Source organism: Cryptomeria japonica, chromosome 5 (assembly GCF_030272615.1).
Source record: "Cryptomeria japonica chromosome 5, Sugi_1.0, whole genome shotgun sequence".
Classification (NCBI taxonomy): domain Eukaryota; kingdom Viridiplantae; phylum Streptophyta; class Pinopsida; order Cupressales; family Cupressaceae; genus Cryptomeria; species Cryptomeria japonica.
The window spans coordinates 289,456,291-289,471,291 of NC_081409.1; the positions used below are offsets into that span (position 1 = coordinate 289,456,291).

Here is a 15,001-nt window from a genome sequence, read left to right on the forward strand (position 1 = left end):
ATTTTAAAGTTTATGAGTCTGATATGTGTCTTTCTATTTTGCAAGTACATTTTATGATGTCAAAGACCAAAATGTGAAACTACTAATGGTATTTGCAGGGGTCAGAGCTATTTCATTTTGTTAAATTAGGCACCTAGTTTAATTAGATGGTTAAAGAACACCATGTATTCCATGCTTGTAAAGTGATAGGCATATGCTCTCCCCTTAATTGGGTGACCAAAACACCAAACTCACTCTTTCAATTTATTGCATTAGGATAATACCTTTAGAAGGATTTCCCTCCCGATTAGCCCATAAGGTCGGGTGAGAGGAGAACGACCTAAGTGGGAATGGCTAAAGCCAAGTAATTCCAACCCACTATAATCAAATATGGTGGTGATGAAAATCACCTCTAATGGTAGTGTTCAGTGATAGCCCTTCCCTAGTATCCTTGTGATGTGTAAATCCTTTGTTCTAAAGGTCGAGAGGCCTCTTGAGGGAGTTTATCATTGACACATCAAACAAAAATCCTTACTACGAACCATAAGTATAGAATCCAACTGAGTCAATAAACAAACATTATAATATCATAGTGCAAGGGTGGGGAAGAATCCGCCCCCAAGATACTCACCATAAGGCTCCCAAGAAAATGATCCAATTGAGGAGAAATTCTCTTTGGTTCAACTTTTGGAAATAGGCAAAAAAGCAAGCGCACCCTAGGGCGTGACAAGGCTGTTTATGTTGATGAAGATTCTAAGCTATGAGCTGTGATATTATGATGACCTTTTGAGAATAGGAAAGTCTGGTATATTTGTCTTAAATTGTTCAAACCTGTGGAAATAATTGGGATTGGAAAAGATCCTATAACATACACTCATTGTTTAGATCATAAAATAAAACAACTATTTGACTACTTGCTTCTGTGTTTGCAATCATTATTTAGAAAATCATCCATTAAAAAACTCAGAACATTCAATTTGAAACAAGATCAAACTATCAAAACTTTGAACATTAGAGTAGTTTAGCGCATAGATCAAACAGACTAGCGCATCAAGGTTACAAAATAGCACATAGATCCAATAAAACAACACATAGACTGAACAAATTAGTGCATCCAGAGAATATTTTAATGCATTGGAAGCACAAAGTAGCGCATCAACCAAACAGATTAGTGCATACACAGTTTGATTTAGCTCAATTCCAATTCGGATACCCTTTTTATAGTTGAGTTCATTTTTAGATCAATTCCAAAGTTAGGAAACTGGTTTTGCAAGTGAAACCATTTTAACATAGCCTAGATCAAAACATTTTTTAAGTGCATAATTATCATTTTGATCTCTGATTTTCAGCACAATTTCATTATCAGGATTTATCATCCTTAATAACAAAACAAGGGCTTTAGATCAGATTAACTTAGTCTAATCAATAGGATCTTTCCTATTTCACTTGGTTAAATAACGTAAAATTAGCACTTGAAACAAAGATCAAAGCTTAAAACCATTAACCATGTTCATGCTGGTTTTGACTAGATATCAGAGGGAGAAACTAAAACAACTAAAACAAAAACAAAAATCCACAATGGAATAGGAAAATCCTTTCTTTCCTCAAAATATACCTCAGGATGATGATGATGATGAGAAAATATCCGAGGAAACAATCAAATAAGCACAACAAGATCCTAGAATTGGTAAATTCATGGAAAAGGTGTTAGAAATTGACAAAGAGAAGTACTTTCTAATGTTGGCACACTTGGGTGTTAAATTAGCTCAGGACTTTGATGTAACATAATTAAGACAAACCGAAGGGACAAGTGAAGCTCGAAACAATACAAATTGAACTATTGACACTCAAACTCGTGATGATAAGATCAAGGACAGTAGAAATAGTGAAATGAGGAATGATATAGATAATCCCCTCTTAGCACTCACACAACAAATACAAACACTTCAACAAAAAATCCAAAATATACAAAGGGGAACAATAAAGAAATACTCATTGGAAAATATTTGCCCATATCTATTTGACAGAAGTTTAAAAATGATACCTTCTCCACCAAATTGTGAAATTCCTAAATATGACAAATACAATGGTAAAACCGATCCACAAGATCATGTGAAAGAGTTTTATACATTGAGTATGGAATTTACACATAATGAGATTATTTCCAAGGAGCTAAGGTGGACAAGCAGTGGAATGGTTTATAAAACTTCCACCTGGTATCAAATCATTCGAAGAACTAGTAGAAAAATTTGTCTCTCGGTATTCATATAACATTGAGCACAAAATAACCATGCTTGATCTATGCAACATGAAACAAAAAAATGAAGAATCGTTCATTGCATTCTTGCAAAGATGGAGGGGATTGTTTGCTAGGTATCCTTGTACCGTACCTAAAAAAGGAAAACATGGACATTTTCATTGATAATCTAAATAGGGAAATGATTTATAGACTCAAATTACAATGTCTGCCAAGTTATAAAAGACAAATAAAAAATGGAATCAAGATTGAAGAAGCTTTGGTTGAAAGAGGAGTATTCAAACTCTATAAAGAGGGAGCATATTCTTCTAACAATAATAACAATAATGATAAGCCAAAATTTTGGACAAGAAATAGAAACATTGTCAATGATGGAGTGGTTGATGCTAATATTGCAAAACCGAAACAACCCATCTTCAATCTATCAAGTCATACAACGGTGGTTAATCAAGACAACAACAAACCTAAACCACTTGCCACCAACTTTTGTAGAAAATTTACACCTATTGGTGAACCACTTGAATCGGCTTTGAAAACGCTTCTTGCACATAAATTGATCACATTACAGGAAACAAGATATTTTGAGCCCAAAATCGAACTAGCATGGTGGAATGACAATCATTATTGTGATTATCATAAAAAAAGGGACATAAAATGAATGATTGTCAAAGATTGAAACATGTTATTCAAGACTTGAGAGATAACGAAGTAATAACCGTGGATGGACATAAAACAAATGAGACACATGTTGCATTTAAAACTCCACTTCCAAATTATGAAAAGGGTGAAGCATCAACATCAAAAGATAACAAAGGAAAATAAAAGGTCAATTATGCTCATGCTTATAATAATGTGATCAATGTCATTGTGATCAAAGAGAAACAACAACCTGAACTTGCAAATGCAATCACAAGAAATAAAGCAAAGGTAACTTTGTGGGGTCCAACAATTGATGTTCCATACGCTTCAACTTCTAAATGATACAACCTTGTGGATCAATTGCAATAAATGCCCGTGCAAATATCCATATTAGAGCTTTTAAATCTTTCCGCAACGCATACAAAAATTCTAGAAAAAGCTCTACTGGATACCACCATCCCTAATGATTTGGGTGTTTATCAATTCCAAGCCATGGTGGGACATTTAATAGCCCCTCATTGTTTATCCTTTACACAAGATGATGACATGTCTCTACAACATCCACATAATGCTCCTCTTCATATTGAAGTCCTCATTCATAAAACGTGAGTCAAACGTGTCCTGATAGATGCCATTGTTTTGTAACACAGTCAAACCTGTAACAAATGCCATTGTTTTGTATAACAAAGAGGCAACTTCTTCTAGTTCACCACCTAAGGAGAGTTCATTTACATCCACTTTGGCAAATTTTGAGAAAAAGATAAAATTGAAGGATAAAGGAATAGGAGAATATTCTCTATCAAATTTGCCACTTTCTCCTAGATCATATGGGAAACCATCAACGTCAAAGCAACAACCAGTTTCAAAACCACTCAAAATATTTGATGGATCATTTGTCAGGGTAGGGACTTAATATGAAGAAACTGAAGATAAAGACATCCTACAGTGGTTATACAAAGATGAAGAGGAATCCCTACAAGAAATAAACAATGTCAGCATACCAACAAAACAATATGGAAAAGGATTTCATATCTTGCAGAAAATGGGATATTAAGGCAGTGGTTCTATAGGCAAAAGAAAAGAAGGTATTCTAGAACCTATACAACTTCCTTCTCAATAGGCCAAAGACAAGATAGGACTAGGTTTTGGATAGGACAAATTGGCTCATAATCAAGAAAGGAAAAAATCACCTAAACAACAACAAGAAGAGGAGGCAGTCCACAAACAACAAGAAGAGGAAGCAATCTACAAACAAGAAGAAGAAGAAGTGGTCCACAAGTAACAAGAGGAGGAGAATAGTAAAAAATAAGAAGAACTTGTCAACAAGAGATAAGAAGCTACCATAATCTCTATAAATAAATCTTCAGATTACAAGCTTCCATTGAGACAGACTCCAATGAGTGGGAGTGGGATTCATATCATTCTAAAAATTTCTCTAAAGGATCCTACTATGCAAAAGACGTCGATGCTGATATAGTTCACTCGTATGCAGGACAAACGTCAGAGTATAGACCACTTGAATTAGAATCACAATATATCAACTCTAACTACATCAAGGATAATCAAAGACTAATTGCGAGAGGTCATTCTGAGGAGAGTAACATCATAGACTTGGAAATAACTTTTGAGAACTTGGATATTTCCATTAACCTTAACACCTTTGAGACTAACCAATCAAACAACTCTACCTTTGGTACATCTAGAGATTATTGATTGGGAGCAAAACAAATCCATTAAGATATATACTTTTCCCAATGACTATGTTATTGCTCAATATCTCAATGCCGTAGAACCCAAAACATCTTCCACCAGTGAATTTAATGACGCAACTTTTGGTCGAGGGGGTGCCAAGTCTCTTATTTGCAAAAGCAAAATAAATAAATAAAATATCAGATCTAATGCTGAAAACCATTTCATGACAACATTGGATCAAGAAAAAGTAAAAAGAAAGGATGTATCTAATGGTGAAAACCTCCTTGAGGCGCCAAAGTATGAGAGACTTGATACTATTCTCGAGTACTATCAAGACTCTACCTTTGGTACATCTAGAGATTATTGATTGGGAGCAAAACAAATCCATTAAGATATATACTTTTCCCAATGACTATGTTATTGCTCAATATCTCAATGCCGTAGAACCCAAAACATCTTCCACCAGTGAATTTAATGACGCAACTTTTGGTCGAGGGGGTGCCAAGTCTCTTATTTGCAAAAGCAAAATAAATAAATAAAATATCAGATCTAATGCTGAAAACCATTTCATGACAACATTGGATCAAGAAAAAGTAAAAAGAAAGGATGTATCTAATGGTGAAAACCTCCTTGAGGCGCCAAAGTATGAGAGACTTGATACTATTCTCGAGTACTATCAAGAGAGGCCTTCAATATTGATCAAGCCAACAGAACCAACCAACATTGGTACAAAAGCGGATCCAAAGATCATACACCCAACAACATCATTCTCTAAACAATTGAAGCAGGATTACATTGAATTTTTCAAACAGAGACAAATAAACATTGTTTGGTCGTATGTAGATATGCCAGGGTTAGATCTTGATCTAATAATGCATCATTTAAATGTCTCTCCCGGAGCTAAACCAGTGAAGTAGAAATTGAGAAAAATGCATCCTCACATAGCTCTACTTGTAAAAAGAGAACTGAAGAAACTATTAGATGTGGGGTTCATAAGATCATTCGCCTATCTAGAATGGGTGTCAAATATCGTACCTATCTCTAAGCTAGATAAAAGTATCAAGATATGCATAAATTTGAGAGATCTCAATAAAGTGTGTCCAAAGGATGAAGTATCAAGATATGTAAAAATTATAGAGATCTCAATAAAGTGTGTCCAAAGGATGAGTTTCCTTTATCGAACATAGAAATTATTGTGGATTTAACAACTGGACATGCCATGTTTTCTTTAATGAATGTTTTTTTGAGATATAATCAAATCAGGATAGCACTTGATGATCAGAATAAGACAACTTTTACATGTCCTTAGGGAGCATTTTTCTGCAACATCATGCCTTTTGGACTAAAGAATGCAGGTGCAACATATCAAAGAGCAATGACAACAGTTTTTCATGACATGATGCATACATTTATGGAAGATTATGTTGATGACCTGTTAGCAAAATCATTCACCAGAGAAGGACATATTGAGATCCTAGATAAGATATTTCAATGGCTAGAAAAGTTCAAGTTGCATCTCAATCCAAAGAAATGTGCTTTCGGAGTCACATTTGGCAAGCTTTTAGGGTACATCATTTCAGCTCAATAGAAGTGGATCCAACAAAGGTGAAAGAAATTGTGGAAATAGTCACCCAAGAATATTAGTAAACTAAGGTCACTACAAGGAAAGCTATAGTCTATTAGAAGATTCATTGCTCAGTTGGCAGATAGATGTCATCCATTTACTCATCTGCTACACAAGAATGTTCCATTCATATGGGATGACAAGTGTGAAGAGACTTTCAAAAAACTGAAAGAATATTTGATGAATCCACCTATTTTAATGTCACCAATAGAAGGCAAACCACTCCTTCTCTATATGTCAGCTACGTAGGTATCATTGGGTGCTTTTTTGGTGCAACAAGACCATGAAGGAAAATAGAGAGTTATCTATTACATCAATGAAATTTTAGTTGGGTATGAGCTCAACTATACATCTATTGAAAAATTATGTTTAGTTGTAGTGTTTGCATCTCAAAAACTGTGACACTATATGCTGACACATTCAGTTGAGCTGATAGCTAAGATAGATCCATTGAAATATCTTCTTAGTAAAGTAACACTAACAAGGAGATTAACAAAGTGAGTTATGGTAATGGTGGAAAAATGGTGAATGATAGATCAAGAAGGAAACTACCCTTTCCCTCAAAGAGAGATGAGAGTTTCTCTATTGATTACCATTCAAGCACTTTTCACCATGTTACATTAGAAAGAGGAGAGGATAATTCACTAGATTCAATCTCTCCACATGAAGATGGTAGATTGAATTTTGAATGAATTGGGAATGTTAAGTTGATCCCCTCTTCTTTGTTTGAAATGGAAAGGAAACTGATTGAATTATATAGTACAAAAGTGACAAAGAATTGATTATAACTTGAGATCAGAATATGGGATGAAGTTGTGCACCTGGATCTGGTAGTAAAATGTCGAGACAAAGTCGCCCTGTGAATTTGAGGAAAAGTTGCCTGGACCGTGGTGGGAACGTACACGGTCCTCCAAAAAAACCGTCAAACAAAAAGGGTTTTTCTGCCTCTACAAATGGAGCCCGAATCCGAAAGTACAACTATGCACCTGCAACCTACACATAGAAAAGAGAGGAAAATGGGTTGGGATTGGGGGTTTGCCTTTAGGTCAAACCCCATTTTTGGAATTAGCCAAGTAATGAAAGAAAGTACTTGCAAGTAGATGTAAATGAAAGACTGAATTGTAAATCACCTCAAGGGAGGTTGTGATAGCAATGTTGATAGAAGTGCTTATGTGGAATTGAATGCTGGAATTAATCTCCTCTTCAATGGTTGAATCCTTGACTTGAATGAAACACCTAGCATTGAAGGGAGACTTGAGAATGCTTGAATGCTTGAATTCTCTTGAATGCTTGATCACTTGTGCAACTTGACACACTCCAATCTTATCCAACTTCAACTTATCGAACTTATGCAAATGAGAGGATGAATGCCTCTTAAATACATGTAAGTGGATTTTATTTTCATCATGGGCCGACATCAAGGGAGTTTCCCGCCCGAGGCACAACCAACAATGCAACCCTAGGAAGGGTCCTGCCCCAAAATAGGGCAGGGACAGGGGTGCCACTCCCTGGGAGGACAAGGGTGCCATGCCCATATCCAAGGGGGGACAGTGGCGCCACACCCCTATCCCATCCCTTTCTCCAGGGTAGAGTGTGGATGAGGTGATGCAGAGGACAAGAAAGAAGTTGTTTTTGCAAGCTGAGCAATCTTCGGTCTTCGACCAGGCTAGAGGATTCGAACTCGCATGAGTGAGGACCCTAATGCAGTCAAAAATTTATAGGGTCGCAATTTTATGACACTATAGTTATGATCTTGAGTGAATTCAATATTGAATATGTAGACAAAAAATCTATCAAGGGTCAGGTGATTGTAGATCAACTAGCCAAAGCACCATTACATGATAACAATCCTTTGCACATTGAATTTCCAGATGCGAATGTTCTCATAGTTACAAAGCAAACATGGAAATTGTTTTTTGATGGCTCTTATATTCAACATGGATCAAGAGCTAGTATATTGTTCATAACACCTCAAGGACATACAATGTCGAAGTCATACAGATTGAAGTTTTCTTGTACCAACAACATAGTAGAATATGAGGCATTAGTTACTGGGATCAAAATGGATATCGAATGGAATATCATAGAGCTACATGTTTATGAGGATTCTCAATGAGTAATTAACCAAATCAACGATGATTATCAGACAAAAGATGACGAGCTGATGCTTTTTGAAAGGATGGTTGATGACTTCAATAAGTACTTTGTTGAAATCACATTTGAACAAATTCCAAGGTCTAACAACAAAGCTACAGATTTTATGGTAACACTTTCTTCTCTTCTATAGACTCAGGAACATCAAGCTCATTATGAATTCATGGTGGAAGAATTGTATCATCTTGCCCATGATCGCCCTGATACCCAAATCATTTGTCACATAGTGGGACTTGATTCCTCTCATTAAGGACAAACCTATACCTACTTGAGAGACAATAACCTTCCCCCAGGCCTATCGAAAAAATAAAAAATGAAACTTTATTTGACAATCCGCTCATTATACCATCATTGCCAATACACTTTATCGGCAAGGTTTGGATGGTACTCTCCTTAGGTGTCTTGAACGTGAAGAATCTAAAAAGGCCTCGAAAGAAGTTCATGAAGGTATTTGTGGCACTCATTCAAGTGGTCTTACTATTGTGAAGAAACTCATGTGATTGGGCTATTATTGGCCGACTATGGAGAAAGACTCTTTTCACTTTGCTAAGAAATATAAACAATGTCAAATTCATGGTAACCTCATACATGCACCAGCTCAGGAGCTGCACACTCTTGAAAATTCTTGGCCTTTTTGTTTAGTGGGGTCTTGATCTTGTGGGAAAGATTCATCCTTCTTATTCTAATGTTCATAAGTTCATTATCACAACAATAAAATATTTCAAAAAATGAGTTGAAGTTGTTCCTCTAACTATTGTTACAAGAAAATAAATTGCCTCCTTTATCCTGAATTACATCATCTGTTGTTATGACATTCCTATTTCCATTCTCACTGATAATGAGAAACCTTTCAAGAATTAGGATGTAAAAGAACTTTGTGGTAGATTCAATATCCAACACAGTTTTTCCACACCATACTATCCACAAGGAAATGGTCAAGCTGATGCGTTTAACAAAACTATCTTGAAATTCTTGAAAAAGACGGTCAATGATACTGACTGAGATTGGCATGTTTAGTTAAATCCTACTTTGTGGGCCTATCGTACTAGAATCCACACACCCACTAGAGCCACATAATATTCCCTTTCTATGGATCTAAAGCAATCTTTCCCATTGAGGTTGAGATACCTTCCTTGCGGGTATCACTAAAAGGTTTAATTCCAGATGAAGAATATCGAATATCCAGGCTACAAGAGTTGGAATTGTTGCAAGAGCGTCATCAAGATACTTCTGACCATTTGAAAGCATATCAAAAAAGAATGGAAAGGACCTATAATCACAAGGTTAGACCTAGGGTATTTCAGATTGAAGATCTAGTACTGAAGGAGAATCCACACAATCAACAAGATCGTGAGAAGAAAGGGAAGTTTGAACCGAATTGGCTGGGTCTTTTTGTTATTGTGGCTACATATGGGTTTGGTTCTTACTAGCTATCAAAACCAAAAGGTTATCTAATCAAAGAGCCTATCAACAATTTGAATCTCAAAAAAATTTATATTTGAAAAAGCAACAAAAAATAAATTTGAAAAAGCAAAAAAAAGTGAAAAAGCAAAAAAGAAGTGTAAAAGGAAAAAATACAAACAATCAAATATGGAAAAAAGTGCAATAATACAAATAGTGAAAACTTGGAAATAGGTGTTATTTGCAAACTAGCTCCTTCATCTATTTGTACGTGCATCTTTATGCTTTCATCCAAATCTGCCATCATTGTATATGTTCATAATAAAACCTTTTATACACATTCAGGCATCACAAAAGTGTCTTGCCATGGCTTTTATGATTGATTTCTATTATGGGGGCAAAATCCCAAACCTAGTTAGGAAAATCTACATTAATCTTAAAACAATAAATGAAAAAAAACAAGACAACAATCAAAAAACAATGATCACGAAATTCAACATTGAACAAAAAACTATCAAACTTGGCATCAGGATGGATAAGCAAAAATCAATGGATAATTTCTTCTGAATCGTGGTTTGATCACTTTAGTAGGAATGTTCAACTAATGCATCTTTCTTTTTGTTATCATGTCTCCAAAGTGGCTCAATGATGTCTTGAACTAGAGGAGCAATGAGGAAGCATGATATTTTCTTTGTTTGCTATCTGTGAGTTAATCATTAGTACTGTGTAAATTTGTCATAGGACATGATCGGTAAAGTATTATCGAGGACATTTTGGATTTGCACAAGAAAAGGATTAATTCTTATCTGTTTTATGCAAGCAATACTCAGGACATCTTAGTTCAATTATACCTCGATGCTTGTATTAACTTGCAATATCAAATTCTATGTAAGCGGTACTCAGGTCATCATGGTCTAATTATACCATCAAAGTTTGTACTAACTTACAACATTTTAAAAGCTCAATGTTAATAAAAAGCATGACAAAATGGCCAACAAGATGACAACATTGCATTGATTAGCTTTTTCATATTTAAGGTAGAGTGCATTCATGTTGTGTCTTGCATAAGCATATCTTTCAAATCTCACATTACTTTCCAAGGCTCGGGATTCTAAAAATGATTTTATCTCTCTTATTAAGGGATTGAGTACATTAGACGTTAACAAAAACAACTAGTTCATCTTCATTTCATTTCATTTCATATCCTTTCATTTCTGGTCTATTCCATTTCATCATTGTAATTATTCATGATAGGTGTTTCATTTCATTAATCGTCATTTTCATTCATCATTTTATAAGGTTCTCTTTGCATGTAGTTGCATTCATTCAATCATTGCATTTATTTTTATTCTATCATTTCGTCATTTTTAATCAATTTTAGGTCATTAAATCCTTATATTGTTTCATTATTGTATATTATGTCATTCATACATCATTCCAATATATCCAAAATTTTGTAAAATATTACATTTCATTTATCATCACACTATGCACATCATTACATAATTTCACATTTCATTCATTAGGCATTGCATTCCATTATTCATTACATCATAGTATATCATATTTCAATTCACATCATTATCATTGTACATAAAGAAAAGCATACATCAATAAATATCAAGCATCAAGTGTTAACAGGCATCTCATATCATACATCATATCATTGCATCATCATTTTGTAAAAATTAATCATCACTCATCTCATCATCAAGTAAGCATCACATAAAGCATCATAAGTCTCATGAACATTATGCCTATCATAATAAAAAATCATAAACAACATATCATAGGATCATCTAATCAAGTAATAAAATGCATATATCCATCATATAGGTCAAGTAAGACAGGTAAAGTAAATGCATCCATCATGTAAATAATGCACAACCACATCATAAAGCATATAGATGATATCCATCAATAGTCTCCGCTGCATCTCATATACTCAATGAATAATCAATGTCTAGTGTACAATGATATCACATAATATGAGAGTACTTAAAAAAAAGGCAGGAATCAAGTGTCTCCAAGAGCATGTATACAACAACAAATAAAGCACATGGATCTAAGTTGTGCTCCCTCTAGATATTGTAGGCCTCGCTAACGTCGAACTGCTCCACCAAATGGACAAACATCTGGATCTCTACTTGGGGGATCCCCGTGAAGTGGATTTGTGACACCCCTACTCTCTGTACGTGATCGACTCCATCCAGATCTCATTCCCGAAGCGTATGCATAGCTAGGGACACGCTTACCAGCAGGAACCATATCCTCATATAACTTTCGGTAATACTCAACCTTCCTGGATGAGTACCAGATCTCGCGAATAATATCACCTATGATGGTCCCTACAACAACCCTCTCTAATCTATCAGCAAGGGCCTTAGCGCATTCGTAGCGCTCAATCATTGTATCTCTCTTTATAGTCAAAGAGGCAATCTAAGCCTATGCCTAAGCAAGTTGACCCTATGTCTCAACTAGTTGAGCATGTGCTTGTGTAACCTATCCCTGTAGCTGCAAACCATGCTCTGTAGTGAAACTATTTGTGCCTGTTGTTGATGGGAAGGTACTCTGATCCGAATCTGACATTGGGATGGCTGCTATTGTACTAGATCCTAACTGGGGGCATCTGCCCTGCTTGTATCCTATGGAAGAGGTCTCCCTAATCTCCTTCTTCGAATCACCCTAGCCTCCCACCCACTTGATTGATTCCCTTGATCTCTCTGCTGACCAGAGCTGTTGGCACCATCACCATCATCACCCCCACCACCATCTCCTCCACCTCCATCTCCTCCACCATCTCCAACGTTGTCTCCACCCTCCTTCATCTAGGTGCCCTTGGCTATGCTCTATCATCATCGTTGAATGGAGGCATTAACTCATCAAGACAAGACATCCTTGGAACTACATGTGTCATGAAATAATGGGATTACTCTACAGTCATCCGTCCATATGTAGTATCTGGTAAATAGTCCCATACTTGAGCTCCAAGTGAAAAATACTTAGTACATGCTAACTCATAGGAGATTGTAGGACCCTAGTCTGGCACATATTGATGTCTTCGTGCATATAATGCAACACCATGTGGGAATCCCTAAGCCTAACCATATTGTCAGAACACTTTGGCATGAATAAATCGCTCAATAACAAAGGGCGTCCCCCCAATGAGATAATGAGAAGTGAAGACAAATGGCATCTCAAGAACATCCTTGGGCCAAGGCTTGTAATCCAAGTAGGATCTCCATATGACCGAGTCCAAATCATCTAGAACCCATCTCCAGTACTCTAGTTTGCCCAGCTTACACTGGACAACAACACCTATATATGCAAAGGCGTAGGGTCTCCCAACTAATCGATCCCTCTCAACCAATGGGTGAGTAATCGCTATATGCTCCCATGACTATATCTAAAGCAATGTAACTCTAGTCGATAGACTTGCAATGCTAAGGTACAACACTCGATGCAAATCATGACATAAGTGGGTTAGCATGCAAGAGCCCCATGCATATTGAATATCCTCTGTGATCATGCTCTCTAGCACTCATCCCCAACCAACTGATAGTCCCTTCAACCTATGGTCGAGACATAGAAAACCTCTAATAAATCTATCTAGAATTGAAGGTAATGGATCACACTTATCAAGTATATCTTGCCAAGTGGTCTCATAACCACTTATCTCTACATCCTGAAAGATCCTCCTGAGGGCCTCGGTGCCTCCCTTCTCTAGATGATCATACATCACTAGATCTCCTATCACAGGAATCTGCAGTATCTGGTAGACATCCTCAGGTGTGACTACCATCTCGTCTATGGGTAGGTGAAATGTGTCATGGTTGTTGTGCCACCTCTCAGCTAGAGGTGATCCCATAATACTAGGTTACACTTTTTGGCCAAACTTGACATTGAATTCAACATTTTGCACTAAGCAGTTAATAAAAACAACATTTCTTTCATACTTTTGAATGGAGGTGGGTGGGAAAGTTGGTTTTGGTAATTGTGTTGGATTCTTTGCGCTTCCTCCGCATGGGCAGAAGGATTTTGATAGAGACGTTGAAGCGAAAGCGGATGGAGACAACAAAAAGGATGGGAACCCATCTGGGGATCCTCCTTTTGACCCTAGAGATAATAGGGGGTCACGTGAAGGATTTTCAAGTCGAGAGGGAATCTTGAATGAGGGATTTGAGATGAAGAAGAATATTGTCCAGAAGGAACCCTCAAGATCCTAGGCTAAAATTCTTGGTTCGAGGGTCGAAATACTTGGTTTGAAACCCACTAGAAAATCTTCCTTTCCTAGTGTTTCAGACTTATTAGACAAGGCAATGGGTAAGTTTTCTATCTCCATTCCTGACATTGTCATTGATCATAATATTTCACTAACGGCCTTCACTCTAGTTGGAAAATTTGTTGGTCCAAGACCTAACATTGACGTGGTGAGAGCCTTCGCCAAAAAGAAATGGCGATTGAAAGGTCAAGTGGAAATATCAATGATGCCTAAAGGGTTTTTTCCCTTCAACTTTTCATGTTTGGAAGATCAGGAAGGTGTTTTGTGTGGAGGTCCTTGGATGGTAGGGAGAACTTTTCTCTCCTTAATAAAATGGTCTCCTAATCAGGAGTTAAATGACTCCTTTTTTGACTTGGCTCCTGTTTGGGTTAAGCTATCTAGTTTGCCGATGGAGTTCTGGTTTGAAGATGTCTTCAAGGGCATTTCCAGTTCCTTTGGTGATCTTCTTGCTATAGATTCAATGACTACAGCTAGAAAAAGGCTGGTTTATGCTAGGATCTGTGTGAATGTCTGCCAGAACACTGATATGCAGTCGTCGATTGAGATCTTCTCTATGTTGGGGAAATGGGTGCAAACTATTGAGTAAGAATCCTTACCCTTTGTTTGCTTCCATTGCAAAAAAGAGGGACACTAGGCCAGGGGTTGTCTTAGCATTCAGAGGAACCCGCCCAATAGCAAAGGGTCTCATAAACAAATTTGGAAGGAAAAACACAATAAAGATGATAGTAACTCTCAAGGGGAGATGCATCAAAATAAGGAGAATATAGCTCCGATCTCTAATAACTCTGCTGAGGGTATGTTGGAAAACCCTATGGTGAATGACTAGGCCCCTACTATAGACAAACAAGGAAACACTAATACTCAAAAGCACCTGTCAGATGAACAAAGGGTTGAGGGAGATGACCCTACTAGAGAAGACTGCTTCGTCCTTCCTCAAGGTTTGAGCCCTCTTCCAAATCATCAACAAAAGGGT

At 36.7% G+C, this 15,001-nt stretch overlaps 1 protein-coding gene across 1 annotated transcript; it reads left to right on the plus strand.

Annotated features, from left to right (window-relative positions):
• Positions 1 to 14,065: 14,065 nt before the first annotated feature.
• Positions 14,066 to 14,614, plus strand: LOC131875882 (uncharacterized). The gene has a single exon (XM_059220590.1). The coding sequence runs from the start codon at positions 14,066 to 14,068 to the stop codon at positions 14,612 to 14,614; it is 549 nt and encodes a 182-aa protein (XP_059076573.1).
• Positions 14,615 to 15,001: the final 387 nt, after the last annotated feature.

What these genes read in the sequence shown, in the direction of transcription:
- LOC131875882 (XM_059220590.1), top strand. Translation starts at nt 14,066, where the DNA reads ATGGGTAAGTTTTCTATCTCCATTCCTGACATTGTCATTGATCATAAT.